Genomic DNA, 27,960 nt, shown 5'->3' with positions numbered 1-27,960 from the left:
TGCCCAGCAAAAAGTAAAAACTCAACACGCAGAAAGACTGAAGTAAGAGAACCAGGCAGGTGGCGTGGTGGTTAAGAAGGACTGCAGTGAGTTATATAGTCATGCACTGATAAGGATCTGGAATAAAGTGATAGTAGTGTGAATGAAGAAGCCCCATTGCTTAGAGATAATTCATTACATTTGCCAAGTGTAAGGACAAAATATAAGCAAAATAATAACCATAAAACCCTAGCAGCACTGCAGCACAACTGGGGAACCAGATCTAAAATGCAAATATGTCTTCTGTGAATATGCCTGCCTATGACTTTCCACCTTGTCCTGAACCCTGGAACCATCATCTTAATCATATTTGCTCAATTGCAACATCACAGTACTATCACCAGCATGGTAAGGCTGTACCTCATGGTAAAGAACTATGAGTTGAAGGACCAGGAGATGCCGTAATAGCTGCATTGCTGGACTCCCTGGTTGACCATTGTTCAAGTCCTAGACCTGGTGGCTTAAAACTCACACCAGGCACATGTGTGTGCATCTCCAAAATTCAAAGAGGAGAATGGAGAAGAAGGGACTGAGGCATGGCCATCTCCCATGTTGGGGATGATTTCTCACTTTTTGTCTCACTGTCTCTCCGGTGAGTGCATGTCTGTCCTCTATAGCAAAAATCTCTCTCAAGGAAAAAAATAATAAAAATAAAACTATGAGTCCAAGTAGTCTACTAATCTGCCTTGAAGTAAAGAAGTGTGTCATGTCAGGATGCCTGAAAACAGATCTTGCAGGTTTTATTTCAGTAGCACACAACCTGAGATTGATTTACTCTGTTTATTGCACCTTCACTTCCTTATTGAAATGCTTGATTTTACAGTTATTCTCTCTATCAACACCTGAGTTTCATTGCAACCCTTATGACTCAGTTCTTTCATTAAAAATGCTATAATAACACATTAGCAATTTTTGAATAGCCACAATTAAGAACATACTGCGCTCAAAGTAAGAGAACCAGGCAGGTGGCGTGGTGGTTAAGAAGGACTGCAGTGAGTTATATAGTCATGCACTGATAAGGATCTGGAATAAAGTGATAGTAGTGTGAATGAAGAAGCCCCATTGCTTAGAGATAATTCATTACATTTGCCAAGTGTAAGGACAAAATATAAGCAAAATAATAACCATAAAACCCTAGCAGCACTGCAGCACAACTGGGGAACCAGATCTAAAATGCAAATATGTCTTCTGTGAATATGCCTGCCTATGACTTTCCACTTTGTCCTGAACCCTGGAACCATCATCTTAATCATATTTGCTCAATTGCAACATCACAGTACTATCACCAGCATGGTAAGGCTGTACCTCATGGTAAAGAACTATGAGTTGAAGGACCAGGAGATGCCGTAATAGCTGCATTGCTGGACTCCCTGGTTGACCATTGTTCAAGTCCTAGACCTGGTGGCTTAAAACTCACACCAGGCACATGTGTGTGCATCTCCAAAATTCAAAGAGGAGAATGGAGAAGAAGGGACTGAGGCATGGCCATCTCCCATGTTGGGGATGATTTCTCACTTTTTGTCTCACTGTCTCTCCGGTGAGTGCATGTCTGTCCTCTATAGCAAAAATCTCTCTCAAGGAAAAAAATAATAAAAATAAAACTATGAGTCCAAGTAGTCTACTAATCTGCCTTGAAGTAAAGAAGTGTGTCATGTCAGGATGCCTGAAAACAGATCTTGCAGGTTTTATTTCAGTAGCACACAACCTGAGATTGATTTACTCTGTTTATTGCACCTTCACTTCCTTATTGAAATGCTTGATTTTACAGTTATTCTCTCTATCAACACCTGAGTTTCATTGCAACCCTTATGACTCAGTTCTTTCATTAAAAATGCTATAATAACACATTAGCAATTTTTGAATAGCCACAATTAAGAACATACTGCTCTCAATGTTACTTAATTTTAAATTTGTACCAGTTTCTTAAGCATCCAGAACAAGTAAGGACCCAGATTTTTGTGGCATCTAATATTTATAGAGTGCAGAGTCTCCCTTTAAAAAATATAAAATTATAAATTCATAATTAGTACTATTTAGAGATAAAGCTTTGGAATGACCCATGCAAGTAAGATGTTCCAAACTTAAACTTCCTTTTGAATCTACTTTTGTTAGATATTCATTTCATTGCCACAGGGTGTCCAGTCCAGGGTTATAAATACCACCTACCCATGTTACAGTCTCTCCTTTGGCAGTCTCATTTCAATTCACAGTTTAATCTGTCTATCTATCTATTAGGAAAATAGTTGATACTTTCATATAACTCAGACTTTTTCTGAACACCAGTTCCCTAGTGTCACTTGTGAATTAGCAACTCTACCTGAACACTTGATGGTTCCCCATTTCCCAAACTTACTTTAATCAAATTAATCAATCTTACCTTGAAAATCTACATTTCATTTCCCTCTTTTTTTTTTTTTTTTTTGGAGAGGTTTTTGCTATAGGGCACGTGTGCTCACCAAAAAGGACAAGAGAGAGATAGAGAGACAGAAAGCGAGAAATCAACCTCCCCCCAGGGGGGATGACAACGCCATAATTCCTTCTCCTCCATTCTCCTCTTGGGATTTTGGACATGCATGCACACATGCCTGGCATGAGTTTAAGCCACCGGGTCTGGGACTCCAACCACGGTTGACCACATGAGAGTCCAGCAACATAGTCATTATGCCAACTGTTGGTCCCTCATTTCATATTGTATCTTTTGAATGCATTCCCTATCTTTCTCACATCTGTATTTTCATTCATAATCTACCTACTTTACTTAGGACTTTCCCTCTGCCTCTACCATCTTGCCAACCTTCTTCTCATGTTCATTTCCCACCTGCATTTTAATTGGACCTATTATTATGTGCTCAAGAATAATATATAAATGTTTGATTAAAAAGATAACTCATTATCCAACTTTTTTCTTATTTCTTTGCAATCGAGAAAATGTCTAATTAAATAAAAAAACATACAAACAAATAAACAAAACAAACAAACAAAAAAACTACTGGGGCCAGCAGATGGTTTAGTGGTTACATCACTGGACTATCACATGAATGACTGTAATTTGAGTCCCAGACCTGGTGACTTGAAAATCATGCCAGGCACATGTGCATGCATGCTCGAGATTCCAGAGAAGAATGGAGGAGATTTTGGCATGGCCATCGCCCTGGGAGGTGATTTCTCACTTTCCCTCTCACTGTTTCTATCTTTCCAGTGAAAACACGCACCCTATGACAAAAACCTCTGAAAAAAAAAAAAAAACTACTATAAATTCAGAAAATATCCAATGCACTTTTCATTGTAACAGAGACTACATGGATTTGTAAAACAGTAATTTATGTATGCTTGAGGTATGCAACGTCTACACATAATGCTTATGTGTACAGGAAAGCTTGGAACCTTTGCAATAAACCTGGAGCTACCCTGGAGCCTAAGACTTAGAATCTGATCGCCCAGACCTTTTCTCTTGGGACTAAAACTGAGTGAAATTGAGACTAACTTCTCAAGAGATTAACTCTGACATATTTAGGACTTCATTAGATAATACTTAGGGTCTCCCGTTATCTTTTAACAAGTCGTTTTTATATTAACATCCATGGGCTTTTCATTGGGAAACTGTGGCATTCTCTGGGAATATTTTCAGCTTTACACATAGATAACTTACTGCGGAATGAAGGTATTTGTGTTTTACTGAAATCCTGACACACAATCCTTCCCTAATCTGCTTGTCCCTAACCTGTTTCTATCTTCTTGCTATTTTTATAAATCCCCACTTCTGTTTGTTTGAATTTTCTGAGCTCTTTCAAAACTGTTACGAAAATGCCACATTATGCAGTGAAAAGTTAAGTTGCCTGGTTCCACAGACAAAGCTGTGCATCAATGCCTCATTCACCGTAAATGCTGCTAAGGTAATGATAAGGTAATTAGCTAAGTATCTGTCATCTCAATAGGAAAGAGACCAGTTTCTTATTCTGATAATTGCTGTTTATAAATGTTAACAATAGCACTTTTAGGTAAATTAAAGTCACTTTATAAGAAGAGGTAAAGTAAGAAAATATGAATACAAAAACTAAGAAAGTAAAATTGCTATGTTGGTGAAAGAGAATGGGTTCAACAGGAGGTGGAATATGTTTATCTCGATACACTGATGGGTGCCATTTGTCAGGTGAACTTATATTTAATGGAAGTAGAGGTTATTTGAACTGTAAGAACAGAAAATCAGAATTTTACATTCTTATTATTTCTGGAGAGGGCATTTCATATGAAAAGTAAGAGTCCTGTAAGCAGAGCACCCCTCAATTTAAGAACAGCAGATTTAAATGTCTATGGCCACTGCTACCCCACCCCCATTCTGCTGGAGACTATCTCTGATGATACTGTGAGAATCAACAGAGGGAAAGACTATTACAAAGCAGCAAAGGTAACTGACACCTATCAGTATTCATAGAAAGTCAGGACTAGAGACATTCAAGGCTTGGAATACCTAATACCTCAAAGTAGAAAGAGAGCCAGTACAGAGCATAGATTCGTAGGGGCCACTATGTTTCACCTCTTGGGAAAGTAAACCACTTGATCCATATGGATCAGGTGGTCAAAAGGGGGGGGCCGGGATTTGAGAGTTAACTTAAGATACCTGTTTTCATAATTTTCTAGTTCAGAAGGTAGCTGAATGTTCAGTTACAGAAGTCATTATTTGGATGTAGAACCACAGGGTAGACTTCAGGTAAAATTATATTAACATGTGTGCCAAAGCATAGAGACAGAAGATACAAGAGATGAGGTCACTATTTGAACTAATTAATCTTATTTACTTCTATGAAGCTAGCTGGCTATAAAAGCAATGTTTTGCAATCAGATTTTTCTTGATACTGCTCTATCTACAAAGAAGAAAGGTCTATGTAGATCTTCAAATTTCAATGAAAGCCAGCCCCTTTCTGTTGACATGTTTGCAAATTCTCCAGTGGGAATACAATAATAGGAGCATAAATATTAAAATCCACTGAAAATTATTAGAGAACATATTTATAAATGAAATTCTTCATGGTAACTGAAGTTACAGTGGAATTCCAGGAAAAAAATAGACACATATAAAATAAACTAGTGGAGACTCAGAAAAATCACACAATGGTAGAAGAAGTGCTAGCGTAAATCTGAGAAATCACTCATTTCAACTTTCTACTACATAAGGGTTTTTTGGTTTTATTCATGAGAGGGCACATGTGTGAGGAAAGTGACAGAAAGAGGAGACAACCCTCAGAGAGAAGCATCTTTTCCAGAGGTAGGTCATGCTATGATTCCCTTCAGTCCTCTGGTCTGTCAGGATCCCGGGATGCACACATGCTGGCCTGTTTCTAGCCCCACCAGGCTGAGGAGTCAAACCAGGTTCAAATGTGGCTTCTATCAATAGATCCACAGTCTGGCTACTGTCTGTGCTGCAGAGACTGGGTTGCCTGTTTTTTGTTTGGTTTTGTTCGGTTTTTAAAGAAATGTTTCCTAATAATGGTCATCTGACCTCTGCTTAAATATTAAAAGAGCCAAACACTTGCTTTCTTACTAGAAAGCCCATTCCATTTGGCAAGATAGGAACTAATATTTATAAAATAGATATACCTATGCCCCCAAATACATACAAATGTAATTATAGATCTTATTTATTCTTAAATGACCTTCTGCGGTAAGAGGGTAAGTAGCATTATTATAATTTTCATTTTTCAAATACAGAATCAAACATCTAGTGAGGCTGTGATTTGCTCAGTTTACAAATGGTCATTGGTTGAGGTGACACTTGTTGCTGAGGCTTCTTGTCTCTGAAATATTTTCCTCATGTCATTGGACTGGCCGTTTTTAAGTCACTCGATCTAATTTGCTAATTTGGTTAAATCTTGTTGTACTATAAACTACTCTAAAAAATTATTTTTTCCTTTTTTTTCTTTAATGAGATTTGGTATAATTGCATATAAATGTAAATAACATCCTTTTTATGTTGTATATTTTATATTTGATAGCTTTTTGTTAGTTTTTTTTTTTGAGGTTTTTGCTATAGGGCGCATGTGCTCGCCAGACAAACATAGACAGAGCGACTGAAAGCGAGAACTCACCCCCCAGGGGGGATGGCCATGCCACAATCCCTTCTCCTCTGTTCTCCTCTCGGGATCTTGAGCATGCACGCACACGTGCCGGGCTTTAGTTTTAAGCAACTGGGTCTGGGACGTGAACTGCGGTCGACTACATGAGAGTCCAGTGACATAGCCATTATGCTAACTGCTGGTCCCAATATTTGATAGTTTTCATCTATATTTAATTATTTTTTAAAAGAATTATTTATTCAATTCCGTTTGCTATTTTTAACTAATTAATTAATTAATCTATCTTAATTTGACCACAGAGGGACAGACAGTGAGAAAGAAAGAGAGAGAGAGAGAGAAACTGAGAAGGCAAGTTGCTAGGTCCTGGACTTGAACCATGGTTGGCCATGTGGGAGCACCCTTAACCACCACTCCACCTGCTGGCCTCAGCCATTTGTTATTTTCTAATTTGACCAGAGAAGGTGAGAAAGGGAAAGCGAGAAAGCAAGTCACCAGGTCTAGGACTTGAACCACAGTCTGTCATGTGGGAATCTAGCACTTTTAACCACCATTTCACCTGCTGGTTCAATATTTAATTCTTATAATTTTGTCAACACTTTAGCTACTATCTTGTCTTTGTGTTATACACATGGTTGAATGTTTACTTCCTATGTTTTTACCCAAATATTGAACATCACCAAAGACTGACCACTATCAATCAGTATCTCTTAGGTAATATTGTTCAGCTGAGAAAAACAAAACAAAACAAAAATATAGTTCATTTGGGGCTCATGATCTGTCAATGATCAGGAGAAGATTGTCAAAATATAAATTTGAAGCAATGGCATTTCTCTGATCTACAAGTCTGAAATTGGATTTATTTTAAGAAAATCTATTTACCGTGTTATATATTTTGATTCCAGAAAACCCACGTTGATTTCTAAAGATCACACCTTCTTTTAAAAGTGTGTTTAAAACTACATTCTAGTACTTGAGCACTTTCTAGCCATTATGTCCTCCTTTTATTTATAACTAAGAGAAAATTGTATGTCACCAATATTGTGAAACTGTTTCTGATTTCTATAAGTTTTCAATACTGACTCTGTAATTATGCTCTTAAGTTATTTTAGTAGATGGTGGAATGTAAATGGATTGTAGACCTGAATTTGCTTATATTAATTTGATCCTTTTTTCAGATAGCTTGAGATTTTCACATGGAAAAGAACACAAGGGAATAATTTTGATGATTTTATTTGACAAACATTGAAATTTATTGAAAATTCTTGTTCTTTTCTTTCAATGGGTAGTCTCTCAGCAAGCATGTTCATTGACAGATCATTAGCTCACTCAATGACTTAGAATTTTTAAAAAAAAAATAAAAATTTAATTTCGATTTGAGAGCACTAATACAAAGAATTAAATTTACAGTAAAAATACAGTTATTTTCTCTCCAGATAAGGTAACATTAATTTCTTTCCTATAGTACCATATAGAAAAAAGGTGTGTAAGATTGTATTTTACTCTTTAATAACTATATTCAAGAGATTGAGTAGAAACAAGAAACATTAAATTTCATTTCTCTTACAAAATAATTTTATCATCTTTTATAATGATTAATTAAAAATAAAACATATTAATCAAAACAGATTTAAACAGCCTATGAGATGCTTCTCATATATTGTATCTGTGCACATTCTTAATAACCTGAAAAATGTGGTTTTCTGCAATAAACTTCCCTGTCATTGGTGCATCAAATTAATTAGTCTCCTTCTGAAGTGTGTAGTGACCCAAGTTCACAGCAATATTCACATTTATATATAGTGTATGTACATTTTATATACATATGAAAATCACATTTATGTTTTTACTTTTTTATATAATTACATTTAAATCCAGAAATACATTAAAAATAAAATTAAGATCTTATGTTCAAACACATCCAGAAAGTATATATTAAGTATATTCACAGCACAAATCATTTATGTCTCATAAAGGTTCAGTTCAAATACATATTCTCATTTGCAGAAGAATTAGATTTTGAGTCCTGATTTTATATTTATCCAAAGATTAAGGCATTAATGTACAAATACGTTAGATCTCCCACCTTAAGATATTTATAAGGTAATTTAATTTATTATTACTTAAAATTTGGGGTATATAATTATCACAATTATATCAATAACATCTTGCATTTCTTCTGCTGAACTCAACTTTATTCAAAAGCATATGACCAGATAACCAGAAATCTTTGCTTAAGAAACTAGAGGACTGGGACTAGCAGTGGGCCTAATGGCTATGTTGCTGGACTCCCATGTAGTTGACCGCGATTTGGGTCCCAGACCCGGTGGCTTAAACTCACGCCGGGCATGTGTGCATGAGTGCCTAAGATCCCGAGAGGAAAATGGAAGAGAAGGGATTGCAGCGTGGCCATCCCTGCTGCAGGGTGATTTCTTGCTTTCTGTCTGTCTCTCTCTGTCTTCCTGGTGAGCACAAGTGCCCTATAGCAAAAAAACCTCTCCATTAAAAACAAACAAAAGAAATGAGAGGGCATTTTACCTATTTTGCACTCTCAAAACTATAGAAACTAATTTCTAAACATACAATTAACAGTTTCTGCAGACCTAAAACCTAAATACCTTGATACATTATATTGAGATTTATTTGATTTAGTAATAGCCTAAAGACTTCAGGAAGTTTGATCTAGTAATAGCCTATAGACTTCAGGAAGTTCATTGTTGTAATAATAATTAGTTCATCATATTAGAGGCAAAAAGAAGTATAAAGGTCAGAAAAAGAGTTAGTGCCAGCAGGCGACATGGAGGTTAAAGTAGCAGCATCCCACATGGCCAATTGCACAGTTCAAGTTCCAGACCTGACAGCTTAAAATCACACTGGGTACATATGTGCACATGCCAAAATCCCAAGAGGAGAATAGAGAAGAAGGGATTGTGGCATGGCTATCCCCCAAAGATGATAGAGAGACTTTCCCTCCCTCTCTCTCTTTCTCTCTCTCTCTCTCGCTGTTTCTCTCCAGTGAATATGAGTGTCCTATAACAAACTTTAAAAAAAAGAAAGAAAGGGACCAGCAATTAGTGTAATGGCTATGTCGCTGGACTCCCACGTAGTTGACCATGGTTCGAGTCCTGGACCCGGTGGATTAAACTCACGCCAGGCACACGTGTGTGTGCCCAAGATCCCAAGAGAAGAATGGAGGAGAAGGGATTGCGGTGTGGCCATCCCCCTGGGGGAGTGATTTCTCGCTTTCTGTCTCTCTGTCAAAAAGAAAGAAAGATCAATTCACTTGCTAAGTTAGTGATTTAGCAATATAAAATGCTGATGTTGAGATATGCTCACACAAATATGTCAGGAACATGGCTAAGATGACGGCAATCTTTGGTTATCTCAAGACAAAGATTACCCACAAACTGGCAACTATATGTGGCTCCAAACTCCTAAAGTGATTATTCCTCATATAAATATGATAGAGCACAATGTGACTAAAGACACACAAAAATTAGAAGTCAGGAATCCCATGATGTTTCCCAACGTTTCACATGTAGATACTTGCTGTGCATGACTTTGTGTAGGACTGTATCGCTTTCATTTTTATCTTTTGTTCTTAGGAGGATAGGGTGGCAAACAGTGGCATGACTAAAGCACAACTGCAGACAAAATCCAATTAATTTTAGGCAAAATATAGGGATTTAGTATAAAAATACATCATCAGAAAATTACAATAGAATAAATACTAATGTATTATATTATGAGAAGCTAGGTTACATTTTTCCTGTTATTGGCTTTCCTCTGACCTCATATAAATAATACTTTTGTGTATTATGGCAAGACATACAGAAGGGAATCTGGGATTATCACAAAGTCCACTGTACATTTGAGTTTTAATTTCTCTAGGAATGAGTAATGAGCACCAAACTGCAAGACTCAAGGAGATATCATTATTCAGTATGAGTAATTACTTGTAGTCAACTGGCTTTGAGTGATATGCACCTTGCCTCATTTCACAGGAAAGTAGAATGGATGGGGATGAATATACCTGTTGCATGCAATCCTACCAGAAGTAACTCCCAAAGCTCCAGTTTAGTCCCCCAAGTTTCACAGTCACCACTAGAGGGAGAAAGCCTCAGAAGCTCCAGGAAGATGTATTTCTTCTCTTAGAGCTACCAGAGATGCCGAGCTGTTACAGGTACTGGACATAGCTCATCTCAGGGCCACTGTGTGACTCCTGGTTCTGTCAGAAGCTACTGTTCGATTAGAGAAAGATGAAGCTTTGTCTGGTTTCCTGTGTCTATAATTCTGAAGCTTTAGGATCTCCCCCCAAATACTCTCATTTTCTCAAAATCTGTACTTAAAAAGAATAGCTGCAGTGGGAAATGCTGAAGGTATTTATAACCACATCCTTTAACCCATATCACCAATAGTCAGAGAATAATCCATTCCTGAGTTTACTGCTACACTCTTTAACCACACATCCAATTACTCAAATGGTGATTGATTCTATCAATAAAATATCTTCCTTCAGCATTGGCTGTTTCTAATTTATTATCTTTTTATAAATCAACTTCCATTTTGCTTGATTTATATACTATGTCCATCTCTTCCTGTTTGATTCAATAGGCAAATATTTCTTTGAGTACCTACAGTTACAAAGCTAAATTCTGAGATGAAAAAGTAAAATAAATAAGATGCCTCTGTTTAGGCAGAATACAAGTGAATAGAATTGCTTTTGTAGCAAATACCAAGATGAAGGTATGTGTATGCAGAGAGGCTATTAGTGATAGGGGCACTTAGCCAGGTTTGAGAGAATAAGAGATTTCCTGAATGAGAAAGCACCAAAACTGAGTCATGAATCTTAAAGATAAAGTAAGAAATAATCTACGGAAGAAGAAGTGGCATGGGATAATGTGGGTTGAGACTGTTTTTATGCAGAGAAAGCCTCATGAACCAGCACTGTGTATATACAAATATACACACGCTCATGGGCAGAGACTAAGTGGCCCTGAATTGGTGAAGGCAGTGAGGTAGCAGGTCACTGAGTTATTCAAGCTAAAGAATTTTGACTTTATACTTGGATGATTCTTTAAAGAATCAGGTGACATTTTTAGAATGATTTTGAAAAACAACATAGACAAATGAACTCAGGTTCATGGTGCTGCCAGTTATATGGAGTTTGAAAGTTCCAAGAAGATATAGCCAGGGCAGGAAGATGGAAGTAGTATCAGTTCTTACTTTATTTCAGAACTTTGTCTCCTTCTTTTCCCTATAGAGCAGGTCCAAGTTTTATGATCCTAAACTTACGAAGTAAAAGTTTAAAGAGATGGAGCTCAGTACTCTGAGATTCACCTTTAAGTTACCTCTGGGTTACCAGAGTTTTGATGCAAAACTTCAGTTCTAGGGATGGAGCCCCCTCTTTTACTCATCAACAAAGTTATTTGCCTTAGGAATGTGCCTGGGATCTAAGACCTTCATCTCTGAGGCCTTTGCCCTCTCCAAGTCAGCCCTTGTCCCAGGGATTCCATTCCTCCTCTGAGCCCTTAGCCTTGGGTCTGTGTCGTTACTAGCAGCTGACAGACCTCTCTGTGACTCCTGCCTGCTTTCCTATGGATTCACAGGAGGTTTTTGACCCCTTCTTTCCTCCTGACTGTGCTTTGACTTTCTCTTGGTAATCCAAGTTAGACTTCCCTGGCTCCACTGGTGAAGAGACCTCATTCTACACACTATAGCAGAAACCCCAGGCCCCTGCTGTAGAGCTCATTACCCAATGTGCTCCTCCCAATTTACCACCAATGGCCCCCTATCTCCCCCCAGTAAATTTTGTATAAATTAGAAAAACTAAAGTTCTTTTTTATCAAGGATTTTTACTAGCCAACCTGCAATGACTTCAATGTGTAGATCATCCCTTGGAGCTGTGAAAAAGACACCCTACCAATGAAAATAGAGACTCAGACCACACACTTAGTGCAGTCCTCCTAATCAGGGTCCCTCAAAGTGGAATGGGTAGCAGGTGATTTAGCCAGGTCAAAGGTCATAAGTGAAAGTAAGTTGGTAAATGTTAAAAACTCAGCTAAAATAACTGAGGGAAAGAATTGAAATTCACATAAAATTAAGCAAAAGGTGAAGGGACCAAAAGAAAGAAGAAGGGAATTATTTTGTCCTCCTTCCCCTTCTATTTTCCTCCTCCTCCTCATTCTTTTTTTTTTTTTTGATAAGGTAATTTTTAGAGATACACCATAACCCTTGGTCTGGTGTCCAAAGTCTTGAAAGTGATCTAGAAAACAGTTGGGGGGGGGCACATTTAGATGAATAGACTGATGGCTGTCTCTGACCTATCTTGACAAAAGCAAGACTGAGAAAGATGAGACAAATCAAGACAGTGTACTCAAAGACAAGCAGGGTGAAGACTGGTCCTGTCCTATTTTGACAAAGACAAGGATGACAAGGACCAGACAAAGTAAGACAGTACCCCCCAGAGATCACTGTCTCCAAATGTTGTATAGTGTAACCAAATGAATGACCACTAAAGTCAGATTAAGGTTAAAGGGGTCTTTATTAGTTGGTCAGTGACTATAGCCTGAGGCTAGGGGCCTGAGAGTCAGAACTGTAGTTTCCACTGAAGTTCAAATAGTCTTTCTATAGGGGGTCACTTATCAGGGGATTTTTTTAAGTAAGTAGTTACAAAAGTTGAATCCAGCAGGTTAATTATTTTTGAGGGCACTCTCTAGACCTTGGTTTAATGGTCTCTATGGCTCTGGGCAGGGGTCTAGTGATTGATAGTTATATTGTTAAAGAACAGTTAAAGAAAAAAGGTTTGGGGCTAGTTAGTAAAGACAGTAACAGGTACAGGATGGGGTCCCAGACACGGTTTTCTATATGGCTAATACAAGTTAGTTTCTTATGGGAAAACTAAGTAGGTTTATAGAAGTAGGCAGTCATATAAGAGTAGGGGAACACAATGGATGAACAGTTGTTTATGTGTAAGATGAAAGATATGGCCTTCCACAGTCGTATGTGTTTTAAAAAGCCCCTGATATCTTATGCTTTCCTAGCACTTTAAAATTTAACAAACTTTCCTACTTCATCTTTTATTGAGCTTCTTAAAACAACGTTGTAGAGAAACTAAGTTTCAGCTTTTTGTAAGTGAATATCTACGGAAGAAGAAGTGGCATGGGATAATGTGGGTTGAGACTGTTTTTATGCAGAGAAAGCCTCATGAACCAGCACTGTGTATATACAAATATACACACGCTCATGGGCAGAGACTAAGTGGCCCTGAATTGGTGAAGGCAGTGAGGTAGCAGGTCACTGAGTTATTCAAGCTAAAGAATTTTGACTTTATACTTGGATGATTCTTTAAAGAATCAGGTGACATTTTTAGAATGATTTTGAAAAACAACATAGACAAATGAACTCAGGTTCATGGTGCTGCCAGTTATATGGAGTTTGAAAGTTCCAAGAAGATATAGCCAGGGCAGGAAGATGGAAGTAGTATCAGTTCTTACTTTATTTCAGAACTTTGTCTCCTTCTTTTCCCTATAGAGCAGGTCCAAGTTTTATGATCCTAAACTTACGAAGTAAAAGTTTAAAGAGATGGAGCTCAGTACTCTGAGATTCACCTTTAAGTTACCTCTGGGTTACCAGAGTTTTGATGCAAAACTTCAGTTCTAGGGATGGAGCCCCCTCTTTTACTCATCAACAAAGTTATTTGCCTTAGGAATGTGCCTGGGATCTAAGACCTTCATCTCTGAGGCCTTTGCCCTCTCCAAGTCAGCCCTTGTCCCAGGGATTCCATTCCTCCTCTGAGCCCTTAGCCTTGGGTCTGTGTCGTTACTAGCAGCTGACAGACCTCTCTGTGACTCCTGCCTGCTTTCCTATGGATTCACAGGAGGTTTTTGACCCCTTCTTTCCTCCTGACTGTGCTTTGACTTTCTCTTGGTAATCCAAGTTAGACTTCCCTGGCTCCACTGGTGAAGAGACCTCATTCTACACACTATAGCAGAAACCCCAGGCCCCTGCTGTAGAGCTCATTACCCAATGTGCTCCTCCCAATTTACCACCAATGGCCCCCTATCTCCCCCCAGTAAATTTTGTATAAATTAGAAAAACTAAAGTTCTTTTTTATCAAGGATTTTTACTAGCCAACCTGCAATGACTTCAATGTGTAGATCATCCCTTGGAGCTGTGAAAAAGACACCCTACCAATGAAAATAGAGACTCAGACCACACACTTAGTGCAGTCCTCCTAATCAGGGTCCCTCAAAGTGGAATGGGTAGCAGGTGATTTAGCCAGGTCAAAGGTCATAAGTGAAAGTAAGTTGGTAAATGTTAAAAACTCAGCTAAACTAACTGAGGGAAAGAATTGAACTTCACATAAAATTAAGCAAAGGTAAATGTTAAAAACTCAGCTAAAATAACTGAGGGAAAGAATTGAAATTCACATAAAATTAAGCAAAAGGTGAAGGGACCAAAAGAAAGAAGAAGGGAATTATTTTGTCCTCCTTCCCCTTCTATTTTCCTCCTCCTCCTCATTCTTTTTTTTTTTTTTGATAAGGTAATTTTTAGAGATACACCATAACCCTTGGTCTGGTGTCCAAAGTCTTGAAAGTGATCTAGAAAACAGTTGGGGGGGGGCACATTTAGATGAATAGACTGATGGCTGTCTCTGACCTATCTTGACAAAAGCAAGACTGAGAAAGATGAGACAAATCAAGACAGTGTACTCAAAGACAAGCAGGGTGAAGACTGGTCCTGTCCTATTTTGACAAAGACAAGGATGACAAGGACCAGACAAAGTAAGACAGTACCCCCCAGAGATCACTGTCTCCAAATGTTGTATAGTGTAACCAAATGAATGACCACTAAAGTCAGATTAAGGTTAAAGGGGTCTTTATTAGTTGGTCAGTGACTATAGCCTGAGGCTAGGGGCCTGAGAGTCAGAACTGTAGTTTCCACTGAAGTTCAAATAGTCTTTCTATAGGGGGTCACTTATCAGGGGATTTTTTTAAGTAAGTAGTTACAAAAGTTGAATCCAGCAGGTTAATTATTTTTGAGGGCACTCTCTAGACCTTGGTTTAATGGTCTCTATGGCTCTGGGCAGGGGTCTAGTGATTGATAGTTATATTGTTAAAGAACAGTTAAAGAAAAAAGGTTTGGGGCTAGTTAGTAAAGACAGTAACAGGTACAGGATGGGGTCCCAGACACGGTTTTCTATATGGCTAATACAAGTTAGTTTCTTATGGGAAAACTAAGTAGGTTTATAGAAGTAGGCAGTCATATAAGAGTAGGGGAACACAATGGATGAACAGTTGTTTATGTGTAAGATGAAATATATGGCCTTCCACAGTCGTATGTGTTTTAAAAAGCCCCTGATATCTTATGCTTTCCTAGCACTTTAAAATTTAACAAACTTTCCTACTTCATCTTTTATTGAGCTTCTTAAAACAACGTTGTAGAGAAACTAAGTTTCAGCTTTTTGTAAGTGAATCTGAAATTCAAAATATTGAAGAGAGTTGCTCAAAGTCATAGCATTTAAGGATAGATCCCAATTTAAAGCCCAGATTTTCAGACAGGCATAGCACTCGTAGAAGAACAGGTGGAATAGTTTACCCCTTAGGAATGGCCTGAGAAAGAGGTAGCTCCAAAGCTCAAGTGATAACGGGAAGGGAAACACCACATTCAGACAAGGGCCTCTCAGGTGAGTCATGCACATTTGTATGGAGCTTTCACAGACCCAGCAAAATGTGCTAATCCTTGTGGGCCTGAGTTTGCAGTTATGGAGAATCAACTTCAAGAAACACAAATGTTTCATCCTTACTAACTGACTTAGTGAATGACTCTGTCACCTTTGGTTGTTCTTTCCACAATGCTGCAAATAATTCATTACATTCAAATGCTTAAAAGGGGAAAGTCAGAAGTATTGTATGTGTGTGTATACACACTTAATGTGTTTCATACTTACATAAACACAAACGATCACAATTTGCATTTGTCTCATGAGATTTATTTGCTGTGTTGCTCAAGCCATAAATGACAGTAAATGATATAATTCACAGGTACATAAACATTCTTTAATGAAATGTATATAATATGCCATATGATGTAGAGTATACTAAGCTACATTTTTCACCCAATACCCTTGCCAAGGTATTTTGTGAGCAATGGATAATCCTTAAAGTAAAAGATATAATCAACAGTCTTTGATTACCTTCAATGATTTAACTCCAGAAAAAGGAAAACCTTGTAATTGTCACAAACTCATCTTGTAGATTCATGCTCACAAAGTTTGTTTTCAAATAGTGAATTATAAGCAGAAGAAAATCACATATTGAGTCGGAGTCTGTTTGAGTGTTGACACTTCCTTAGTGAATGTAGGCGTTCCAGACGCCTTATAGAAAAGAAACCATTTTCCCCTTGAAATTTGTACAAAATCTTTGTCTTTTACTGTCAAATAATCACATCTTGCTTTGCTGTTTCTTCTTTTTTCCTTTTAGTATAGAAGTAAACAGGGAGGTAAGTGCTAAAATTTGGAGAAGTTCAAGAAAAAAATTAAGAATTCTTCAATTAGATACTTACTTCTGTCAGAAATCCCTATAGCTATTAGGTACACTTACATGTAAATGGGGAAAATGTTATCATTATAAAATGTGTTTTGATATGTTGTAAATATAAAAGAGGGTCAGAATTTCAATATCTCAAATCTGGAATAATTCAAATTTCAATACCTCAAATTTTGAATATGCAAAGTCATAACAATGTGACACCTCTGCAGTTTATCACATATGTACTTATGCTAGATGTCCAGATATGCATGTATATGTAAATTTTACCAAGTTGCCTTATAAATACATATATGATAATACATTATGTAACTATTATAACATAGCTTTTTAATATCAAGTATTTTATAACTATCTTCCTAGATATATGCTAATGATATGAAAAATATGGTCAGGGAAACAATTTAAAGTGAAAGTTTAAAGACCAGTTTGGAACACTACCTGTTTTTATTTTTCTTTGACTTGTCAATAGAGCTAGACTAATGGTCTCAACTTGCCAAGATTATGCAGGAGATGACTTTGTGTGGTGCCTGTTTGTGAGGGTACAGATTTTGCTGTGGTTTGAAAATGCACCCCCATAATACAAGTGTTGAAATTTGGTAAGCCCTATCTATTGAGAACCATATAGCACATGGCCGACCACAGCGCAAATCCTGGCCGGCCCTAGAAGCTTGAAAAGCACACCAGGTACGTGTGCGAGCATTGCCAAAATCCTGATAGGATGAAGAAATAGAAGAAAAAGGATAGCAGTGTGACCATGCCTATTATGGGGTGTACTCTCACTCTCTCTGTCTCTGTCTCTGTTGAGCTAATATGCCCTCTTCCAATCAATCAATTAATCAACAAATAAATAAATAACTTCTCTCTCTCTGTTTTTATTTTTCTTTGACTTGTCAATAGAGCTAGACTAATGGTCTCAACTTGCCAAGATTATGCAGGAGATGACTTTGTGTGGTGCCTGTTTGTGAGGGTACAGATTTTGCTGTGGTTTGAAAATGCACCCCCATAATACAAGTGTTGAAATTTGGTAAGCCCTATCTATTGAGAACCATATAGCACATGGCCGACCACAGCGCAAATCCTGGCCGGCCCTAGAAGCTTGAAAAGCACACCAGGTACGTGTGCGAGCATTGCCAAAATCCTGATAGGATGAAGAAATAGAAGAAAAAGGATAGCAGTGTGACCATGCCTATTATGGGGTGTACTCTCACTCTCTCTGTCTCTGTCTCTGTTGAGCTAATATGCCCTCTTCCAATCAATCAATTAATCAACAAATAAATAAATAACTTCTCTCTCTCTGTTTTCTTTAAGAAGTAAAAAGGTACATGGGCGCTTAGAGAAGATTAGAATAAAGGTCATCAGGGTGGAGACTTCATGACTGAAGCCTGGTGGAATGAGACACAGACTCACGAACACAGACCCATGTATACTATTGCACTGTCTCTGCAGAGATTCCCCCGCTGCAGCAAGACCCTTACCAGATATGATCTCTTAACATCAGTCTCCCTAACTATAAACCAAATAAACGACTACTCTTTATGTTACCCAGACCCATGCATTTCTGTTATTAGCAATGTAATGAAATTTTTTTTGAGAGGTTTTTGCTATAGAGTGCGTGCGCTCGCCAGACAGAGAGAGACAGAGAGATAGCGAGAAATCACCCCCCAGGGGGGATGGCCACACCGCATTTCCTTCTCTTCCATTCTCCTCTCGGGATCTTGGGCATGCATGCACACACGCCTGGCTTGAGTTTAAGCCACCGGGTCCGGGACTTGAACCATGGTCGACTACGTGGGAGTCCAGTGACATAGCCGTTACGCTAACTGCTGGTCCCAGCAATGTAATGAATTAAAACAGGGTTTGACGAATCAGTGCTAGAAACTCATTCAGTAATTGAGGAACTCATACAATTATGGCAGTGAGGCAGGTGGGCTCTGTTTAGAAAATATCTGAGGCTGCTTCACCAACAAAGCTTTGTGGATAAGTATGTCTTGTATTTTTCTGTACATTCACATGTACATGCAAGTTCTGGTTCTCTTGATCTAGGAAGAAGCCTTAGATGCTACTACTGCCACCACCGGTCTGTAGATCACACTGATTCCTAAGGCTTAAGATGGAGTTGGTGATAATGATTTTTAGTTTTATATACAGTTCTTCATAAAGATCTGACACCTCCTCTGGAAAAGAACCAGGTTTGGTAAGTATATGAGGCTATCTCTCTTTCTCTCCAGTTTTGATACCACAGTTCTGCAGTCTTCATTAGTTTTTGGACAAGGTAGAAATTACAGAGCAAGACTCCAGAACTAAGATGAACTCTCCTATCATGATGCACAATTATACTAAAGATCATAATTGCACAAAAATAAACACCATTTCTCAAAAGAAATACTTGTTTTATGCAAATAAGGCAGCGAAGGTAAATGTTTGGGGGACCATCAGCCAAACTCCTGTCACTGGACCAGCAGAATTACAATCCTCCCTTGTCTCCTGTTGCCATTTCAGATTATTCAGGGCCGCAGACTCACTGAGAGAGGATATTTTTCTCCTTGCCATTTTACTTTCTCAGCGCCAACCATCTACTGTGGCTTCCAGTGAATCAAGTTCCCCTTCCTCTCCTCCCCTGAAAGCTCATGATCCCAGCAAAATGTCACAAGTAAAGTGGAAGCACGCCTTTCCCAGGCTGCACTTGTGAACAGAAAGCAAGAGCACCATTCTTCACCAGGAAACTGACCCACAAAGCGTACTGGATTCAGTTAAAGAGATTGAGAAGGTCAGCTACAAAACCAAGGGAACTCTCTCCATAGTTACTTGTGATAGAGCTCTACCAACCCCCCAAAGAGCCTGTCCAAACCAAAGGAAATAAAACAGAGGGCATGTTAGGTGAGGCCTGGGGAAGCAAGGCCCTCTGTTAAGTGACTTATTTGCATGCTGTTTGTCCACCTTCTCTTTCTCAGAGAATAACTGGTTCTGTTCTTATTCACTGTTCTCACTGCCCCATTTCTACACTGTAATGTGTACTAAAGTGTAATGTTTTAAAACTCCATTTATCATGAGCCATAAACATATGGAAGCAGACACATATCACATACAGAGATTTATGTAGCGAGACTGTCTCTTGGAGACGGAACGTCAATGTATGTACTGTATAAAATGAGGATGCCTTCCTTCTGAATTAATATTTACATGCCTAGCTAACTCTCTTAGCCCACTGTAAGTTAAGGTATAGGAGCTGCTAACTTTAAAACACCATACAAAGGTCATGGATGTTTAAGTAAGACATGCAAACATCTGTGAATACCATACCACTTTTCTCATATTCAATCTTGTAATAGTTCTAGGTAAAGCATCGATTTATATACAGTACTTCATCGATAAAGGGTTAATGATGCTAGAGAATGTGAACATTAGCAGTTGAGGTAGCATGCTCGTGTGTTTGCAAAAACATTTTGTACATCCTGTCCAAATCCCTTTGCCAACAGATAAATTACACTATAAATCTTATTACTCCATGTGGATAAATCATACATGCAGGTTTACAAGGCTAGAGAGTCGGCAGGGAAAATCTGCTTTGGATAGTAAGATCTTTGGGATTCATAATCACCCAATGCTAAAGAAATGAAAAAAGGAGGACTTACACATTAGCATTTTTTTTTTTTTTTTACTTTTTACAATCTGGAGCAACGTATACAGACACAAAATACATGCGTGTGAACACACACACACCACACCACACACACGCGTTTCTCTCTAACAAGGCTAAAGATCCCAAAGCAGGACACTCTGTGACAGCCAACCAAATTTATTTCAGAGAAAAGGAAAGAAAACTTTGCTGCTGTCTGCAGCTCTGCTACGGGAACTGCTCCCTGGATGCCCCAGGGTTTATGCACTATCAGCTTCTCGCACACAGATTAGAGGTTTATTTTCTGTCATATACTATTTTTTATTGCCACAACAAGCAATATTAGCTAGATAGACAAACCGACACCAAGTCATTTTATTTGGAGGAAATGAGATTTTAAAAGATCTCTAAGGAGATTATTTTCTTTCTTTCTTTTTTTTCTCCCTCTCTCTTTTTTTTTGCATCTGCCAGAAATTCAAGGAAAGCTAGAAACAAACAAACAAAAAAGGACAAGGGGCATGTAGTGGGTGGAGAGGGGAAAGAGAGAAAAGAAACACAGGAAAAGCATCTTGGAGCTTTTCAGAAATAGAATTATGACTAGGTGCCATTCAAGTCTCTCTTACTCACTGTCCCTTGTAGGGGTCAAACTCCCAAGGTCTTGGGGCTCTTCCTTTCCAAATGTTAATCCCAAATTATATTTCAGAGTTGGGCAGAGCTGTACAAAGATGACACTTTGAAGTCAAATGATTAATTTGAAATTTTATGCCATTTTATGTCAGGTTAATTCTTTCCCAACCTCTGGGCTTAATACTCCTATTCTTAAATGCCAGCAATTTAGCAAGTTTTTTTTTTCCTTCTCTTCATTCTGTGTTGATTTCTATCTACATTCCAGAAAAGACTCAGTGACCAGCCAAAGTTCTAAGAGTGATTTATTGCCCTCTATGCCAATTAAAAGATCCTGTAGAAAGACTTCTAGCAGAACTACTGCTATGGCAGAATGAGAGCTTTGATTGATGTACACACACACACACACACACACACACACACACGAAGAGCAAAGGAAATGCAGTACTATGTACTGTCCTCAGCCATAATTCAACAACTCCTCTTTCCAAATTAAAGAACCCCGACACAACGGTAAAGTGCAAAACCTCAGCAACTACAAAAGCAAAACGCTGCCCACATGTCGCTAATGCCATCAGCGAAGTTGGGTTTCCTTGATGAGAGAAACAAGGTCCCAAGAACCAACATACAACTAGCACCACTGGTCCTTGACAGGGACCAGAATTCTCTTGAATTTTGTTGGCTGCTACATCCGCCAGTCAGTAAAAGGGACACACACACACACACACACACACACACACACACACGATAGCCTGCAGCATCCAGAGCTGGAGTTCAATGAGATCAGGCATGCACACACACAAACACACATGTACACACAGAAATGTGCGCAGCAGAAAAGTTGCCCGAGAGCCCTACCTGAGGATGGCCGTGTCCCCCTGCCTCACGGTGATGTTGTCGGTGCCTCGGTTAAAATCCACGCTGCGAACAGGCAGTCCTGTGGGAAGAAGGCAGAGCAATCTCAGTAGGACCAGCGGCAACTGTTTCCGATCAGGCTGAACTCTCCCGACCATGGTGGCCACGCCGAGTTGCGGGTCCGCGGTGTACTCTGGAGGGGTGTGTGTGCGCGCTGGCGCCGCGGAGAGGGCTTTACAAATGCAGGGCTTTCATCAACAGGGGAGGCAGAACGGGCTTGTCCAGTTTGTGGTCCTTTGCACTTTGCCTCTCTCTCTCTCTCTCTCTCTCGCCCTCGCTCAGTGCCTTTCCCCTCTAAGACTTAACAAAGCCTTCATAAAACCCAAGCAGACCGAGGAAAAGTCAAAGGAACAAAATTTTAAAAGAGAGTGCAAATATAAAACCCTCTAAAAAAGATGAAAGAAAGATGCCAAAGGATGGAGTGCTTCTCTGGTCTCTCAGTGGCTGGATGCTCCTCTGCCGGTGTCTGAGCTGAGCTCCTTCGCTCCGTAACCCACTTTCCCAGGCGGGCTGGCGGGCGGGCGAGGGAGCCGGTACCAAGCCAGCCAGTGAGTGAAGAAACAGCCACACAGCAGCAGCAGCAGCACCAGCAGCCCAGAGTCTCTCTCCCGCCTCCCTTTCCTGTTTCTCCCTCCAGTCCCTCTCTCTCTCTCTCTCTGCTCAGCACCTCCCCCCACCCCGCTGGTTTTCAACAGCCCCTCCACGTCATCCCCTCCTCCCTCCCCTCGGCGTGGCCCCTCGCTTTGCACAACTGCCCCCTTCAGCAGCAGCCAGCCTCAATGAAAGCCTGATGCGCCTTTAGGTTGTCAGGACAACAGCTCCATCTGAGGCCTGGCTGATTTCCTTAAGAAGAGGGAATGGAGCTTAGAGGTGCCGTAAAAGAGACAGGAACGGAGGAGAGGAATGTAAGCTATAAAATAATAGGAGAAAGTCCAGGAAAAGAGAGGAAAAGGGTGCAGAAAGAAGGAAAAGGAGTTAGGAAGGAGAGATGCAAACCTTGACCAACCCAAGGAGTGAAGCAGAAAAGGATGAGATGCATTGGGGGTGGGGATAAGGGTGCTCCTGAAAGATGGGACAAGGAACTAAAAACAAGAAACTTGACAGTGGAGTCTAAGGTTAAAAACCAACGTTGACTTCAAACTACACATTCCTGGCCACTGGCTTTTCTTATTCATACGCTGTTCATTCTTTCTGTTCTCCTGCATTTTCTTTATGGAATTAAAATAATTTACTTTCCCTTCTTCCTCTATCCCCTCCCCCTGTCGGAATCCCCTTACGAAAGATGGATAGGAGACAATGCTGGTATTGAGTGGTCTGGGATGTGAATGCTTGGCTTGTCTTTTCCAAGTGCCAGCCTCAGCAGCTGATCCCTGATCCCTAAATCAACCTCACTCTCCAGGAAACCCTCACTCCATCCCACACAGGAGCAATGATATTGAAGATAGTTGTTTAAACAGCAAGTTCCTGTTGCTGCTCAAGTTCCTCCTGGCACTTACTTCCCAAATGTTCATGTGGAAGAAAGGGAATTTGTATATCAGAAGGACAGTCACTTTCAGGGACACTCTAGGAGGCATTGAGCATTCCTGTGAAGGGCAGTTGGGTTACCATCACTTATCACTCATTCTATACTGTGAGCCAAGCAAGTACAGAGGGCCATAAGGAGCTAGTCACTCAAGTGAGAACCCCAGACTATCAGACATCTCCTTCGGTACTAATGCTCAGGATGAAATACAGAGGTGTGTCAGCCAAGGACTTCTCTTCCTCTTTTTCAGTTGTATTTGTTTGAGTGGTAAGAACGGTCACGTAGTGCAAAAACCAAGTGGTCTAGAAGGCTACTGAGTGAATCCTAGTCATCTCCCTATTCTTGTGTTTAGGAAACCCACTTTGTCTAAGTGGAGGCAACCCATGCTACAGGTTCTTATACATCTTTCTGTAAGTATTTTATACATTTGCTAGTAACTATATATGCATGCACACACACACACAGGTATTATGCCTACTTCTCTTATTTATGAAAATGGTTAGCCAAGCACATTTTCCAAATTAAAAGAAAAAGCACTGTGAATAAGAAACCTTATCAAACTCTGCCAGAACATAAGGAAATACTCACTGTGCCAACACCTTACTTGTCCCCCAGAATATTCAAAGGATACTCAATATTTTCTGATACATTTAATCAGTTGGTAGATGAACTCTTACAGATTGTGTGAAGAAAGGAAGAAAGATCTTTTGTTTTTAAGAAAATACATTTTTAAGAAAATACACTGGGATCTCAGTGGTCACAATTTAAGATTAATGAAGTTCAATTAACTTTGTCCTATTCACCCATTTCATATAAATCAAGATGCCCCATGTTGTCAGGGTTTATAAGTGGTCCTTAGCTAATAAGTCAATGATGTTTCACACTAAGTTTCACTCAGCTGCTTAAAACTTGGAACCCATTTTCCTGTAGAAAAAATAGTTGGGTCAAGTGTTTAGTTGAACTACAAAACACGTAATCCTATGATTGCAAATATCAATGGGGAAATGAACTTCAAGCAAAAAAAGATGCAAGGGTTATAGAATTCTTAGCCAAGATTGGAGGGAAAAGAGCAGCCTCTCTTCCCCCACACCATGAATAGTCTTGACATTCTTGTCAGGCTTTTTCTGAGTTCTTAGGGATAAAAGGTTAGCTGAAACAGACTCAGACAAAGTCTACGTTCTTCAGCTGACTGGTGTTTCTCCAATGAGAAAAAGAAAAGAGAACTATAAGGGACTGGGGATTCTAGAATAATTTGTTTTCACTGGGATTCTAGATACCTTAAGAGGAAGGACTAGACATAGGAAGAGTATGAGTATATTCCTGTGTCAATGGAATAGACTTTCAATAAAGAAAAGAAGTTTTCCCAGGGCAAGGAAAAACTATGGTGTGCTAGTAGCATATTGTATACAAAAGATCCTTATACATAATTGCTAGCAAGTACCTATAGTATAGTCATCTCAAGCTACCAGTAGAATTTATCTGGTAGTACTAGGTGGTAACATAAAACTTAATATAATGAGGAACAAAAGTCATACCAGAGACCAGGTGGTGGTGAAGTGACAATGCAACAGAACACATGGGAAGGTACTGGGTTCATGTCCTAGGACCTCCCTGTGCATACTGGGCATGCACATACCATGATCCAGGCGGAGACGGGGGATAGACAGTGGTATGAAAACCCTGTTGGAAGTGTCTCTCTCTCATTCTCTCCCTCTCTCTCTTTCTGTGCCTTTTTCTCTCATGGAAGAAATAAATAAATGAAATTTTATAACAATTTCACACTATAATAGTTCAAATGTGGAATTGTAGCAAACTGATGAGAACTGGAGTTTCTGTCTACAATCACTCTGAAAAAAAGATATATTAAGTTAATTAGGACCATAATAAGAATTATAATAGATGTGTCTAACCTATCTAAGAAGATAAAATTGTAAGTGCATATTTATATAGAAAAAAATCATATAATCATATATTGCAACTAAAGATTTTAAATAATATCTTCATTAAGTAAAGTCCAATCCCCTGTACCTATAGTTAAACTAAATTGACTTACTGTAAACACTGAAAGTAAAATATAATTTGGGGGGACTAGCAGAGGGCATGGTGATTAAGGTGACTGGATCCCACATGGCCGACTATGCAGTTTGAGTCTGAGACCCAACAACTTGAAAAAAAATAAAATAAAAACAAACAAACAAAAAAACACACCAGGTATCTGAGTGTATGTGTTCAAAATCCCAAGAGAAGAATGGAAGAGAAGCAACTGCAGTGTGGCCATCCACCTGAGAAGTTCTTTCTCACTCTCCCCCTCTCTCTCTGTCTCTAGTGAATTCCCGCATCTTATAGCAAAAATAACAGCAACAAAAAAATCCACACATTTTTAAAGAAGGGTATATGTGTGCTAGTGTGGTGGTTAAGCACTCTGGACTCACACATGGATGAATACAATTCAAGTCCCGGACCTGGTGACTTGTTTTCTCACTTTCTTGCTCTCTCTCTCTCTCTGTCCCTTTCTGATCAAATTAAAAATAAATAAATAAATAAATAAAGTTAATTAAAATAATTCTTTGAGGAAAATGGTATACATAAAAATTGTCTAATATAGACTCTTCAGTATTTCAGTTTAATTCAATTAGACTGAATTTATGAACAATTTCAAAATCATAAAGTTTAATATATAAGTTAACTATTTAATATTTCTTATTTATATCAAGGTAACAGTCCAAGTGAAACTTTTTAACCCAACCTTTGATCCAAATGTAGTACTTCATAATTGATGAATATAAGAATGGATGCATGATTAGAGTGCCCAAGCCTGCTCATGTGGATTAACTTATCATTTACAAAATCGTCAATCAATCTACTTAAGGGTGCACAGTGTACTTCCATTTCGACATCAAACCTTTTTCTGAATTCTCCCCCCTTCATATTCCCTCATATAGTCCTCTGGTTTTCTCGCCTTCTTGATCTCTCACGTTGTCAATGTAATAGTTACCCCCCAAATCTACCCTGATACTAACTTCACAACTGGCTCTCCTAAGAAATGTGGAGAAGAAAGTAAATAAATGAGTTTCCCAAATTTATCCATGCTATTTTCTTTAAACCACTCTACACAGTCTTCCAAGGAGGTTGGCAAAAATGAACATACTTTCGGATTATTTGTGAGGCAAGTGTGGCTGTTACCCATGTGAAACAGCCATCATCACCCAAGTAAGACGATCTTAACTACTACTTTAAAATAACATACTGCCTTTCTAAAAGAGGCTTTAGAAGATTCTGGCACTCTCCAGGGACAAATGCTGAAGGAAAAACAAAAACTGGCTAACGTCTCAGAACCTAAGAAGCATAAAAGGTTTATTCTTCTGTTTAGCTTTGTAATGTAATAGGCTCACATGAAATCCAGATGCAGACTGGAATGTACAACTAATTTAGCTACATTGCTTGCATTTTATGCTAAACATGTCTATAATATTATTAATATACCACTCTACATTTCTGCAGTCATAAGGTCTTAATCATAATAATACCATGCCTGTACTTTATTTTCACAAGTGGAATTAGCATTTCCATATGAACTAGCAATGTAGAATTGTTAATCCTTCTCCTTAGGATCCCTGCTATGACATCCCTAATGATTTCATAATAATTTAGCAATATTCAAGAATACCATTTTATGCTCATGAGCATGCAACTCTCCTGTGTGGGTTTCCTTTGGAATCTGTCTCCTTCAAATACAGCAACTTCATTCATGTGTCTCACTGCCTGAAAAAATCAGTCAGCTTCCAGTCAGTTAAATATTGTCCAAATTCTTACTATAGGCTCCCAGTGATTTAAACACTCAACCCACAGACTGTGCAATAAAAACCACTCTTTGCTTATTTGTTCTATTTTGGTAGGCATCAATGCTTGGATCTATCCCAATTTTCCCAAGGTCTTTGAGATTCTTGAACTGCAATTTGCATCCTCACTCCTTGCTTCTGCTCCTGATTACCCATTAATGTGAATGTACTTCACTTCATGTATTTACACACCAGCAAGCTTTCTGTCATGTTTTATTTCACAGAAAGTACTTACTAGTACTTGATTGAAGCCAGTTCTTCTCTAGATTCTCCAACTTTGCCACCGTGCACAAACAGGTGTTAATGGTCAAGTAATGGTGTATCCAAATTGCTGCTTCCATTTTTTTAAGAGAGATTTTTGATGTAGGGTGTGTGTGCTCACCAGAGAGACAGAAAGAGAGAAAGCAAGAAATTACCCCCCCAGAAGGATGGCCATACTACAACCGCTTCTCCTCCAGTCTCCTCTTGTGATGTTGTGGGTACACACACACATGTCCAGCTTGAATTTCAAGCTGCTGGGTCCGGGACTCAAACCATGGTCAGCCATGTGGGAGTCTGGTACCTTAACCACTATACCAAGTGCTGGCCCCACTGCTTCTATTTTCAATCTGATGCTCATGTATGAGGAGAGCACTCCAACATCTGGAAAGACGGTGGTAGCAGCATCTTCAGTATAGTGAGAAGGTACAACAAGCAGGTAATAAGGCAATTTGACCCTCCATTTGTAGTGTCTTAGTGACTTGGATTTCTACAATCTGAAAGTAGGCCAAGGAGAAATGATAAA

At 38.9% G+C, this 27,960-nt stretch overlaps 1 protein-coding gene across 1 annotated transcript in view; it reads right to left on the bottom strand.

Annotated features, from left to right (window-relative positions):
- Positions 1-22,513, bottom strand: part of LSAMP (limbic system associated membrane protein) — a 710,022-nt gene extending 687,509 nt beyond the window's left edge. The window contains exon 1 of the mRNA XM_027769253.1: positions 21,759-22,513. Within this exon, the coding sequence (XP_027625054.1) occupies positions 21,759-21,913 (155 nt within the window). The 5' untranslated portion in view covers positions 21,914-22,513. The remainder of the gene's footprint in view (positions 1-21,758) is intronic.
- Positions 22,514-27,960: the final 5,447 nt, after the last annotated feature.

This window comes from Tupaia chinensis, unplaced genomic scaffold (assembly GCF_000334495.1).
Source record: "Tupaia chinensis unplaced genomic scaffold, TupChi_1.0 Scaffold149148_1, whole genome shotgun sequence".
NCBI classification, from domain to species: domain Eukaryota; kingdom Metazoa; phylum Chordata; class Mammalia; order Scandentia; family Tupaiidae; genus Tupaia; species Tupaia belangeri.
Note: the sequence above shows the minus strand (reverse complement) of the source record. Positions and strands in the feature narration are given on the sequence as shown.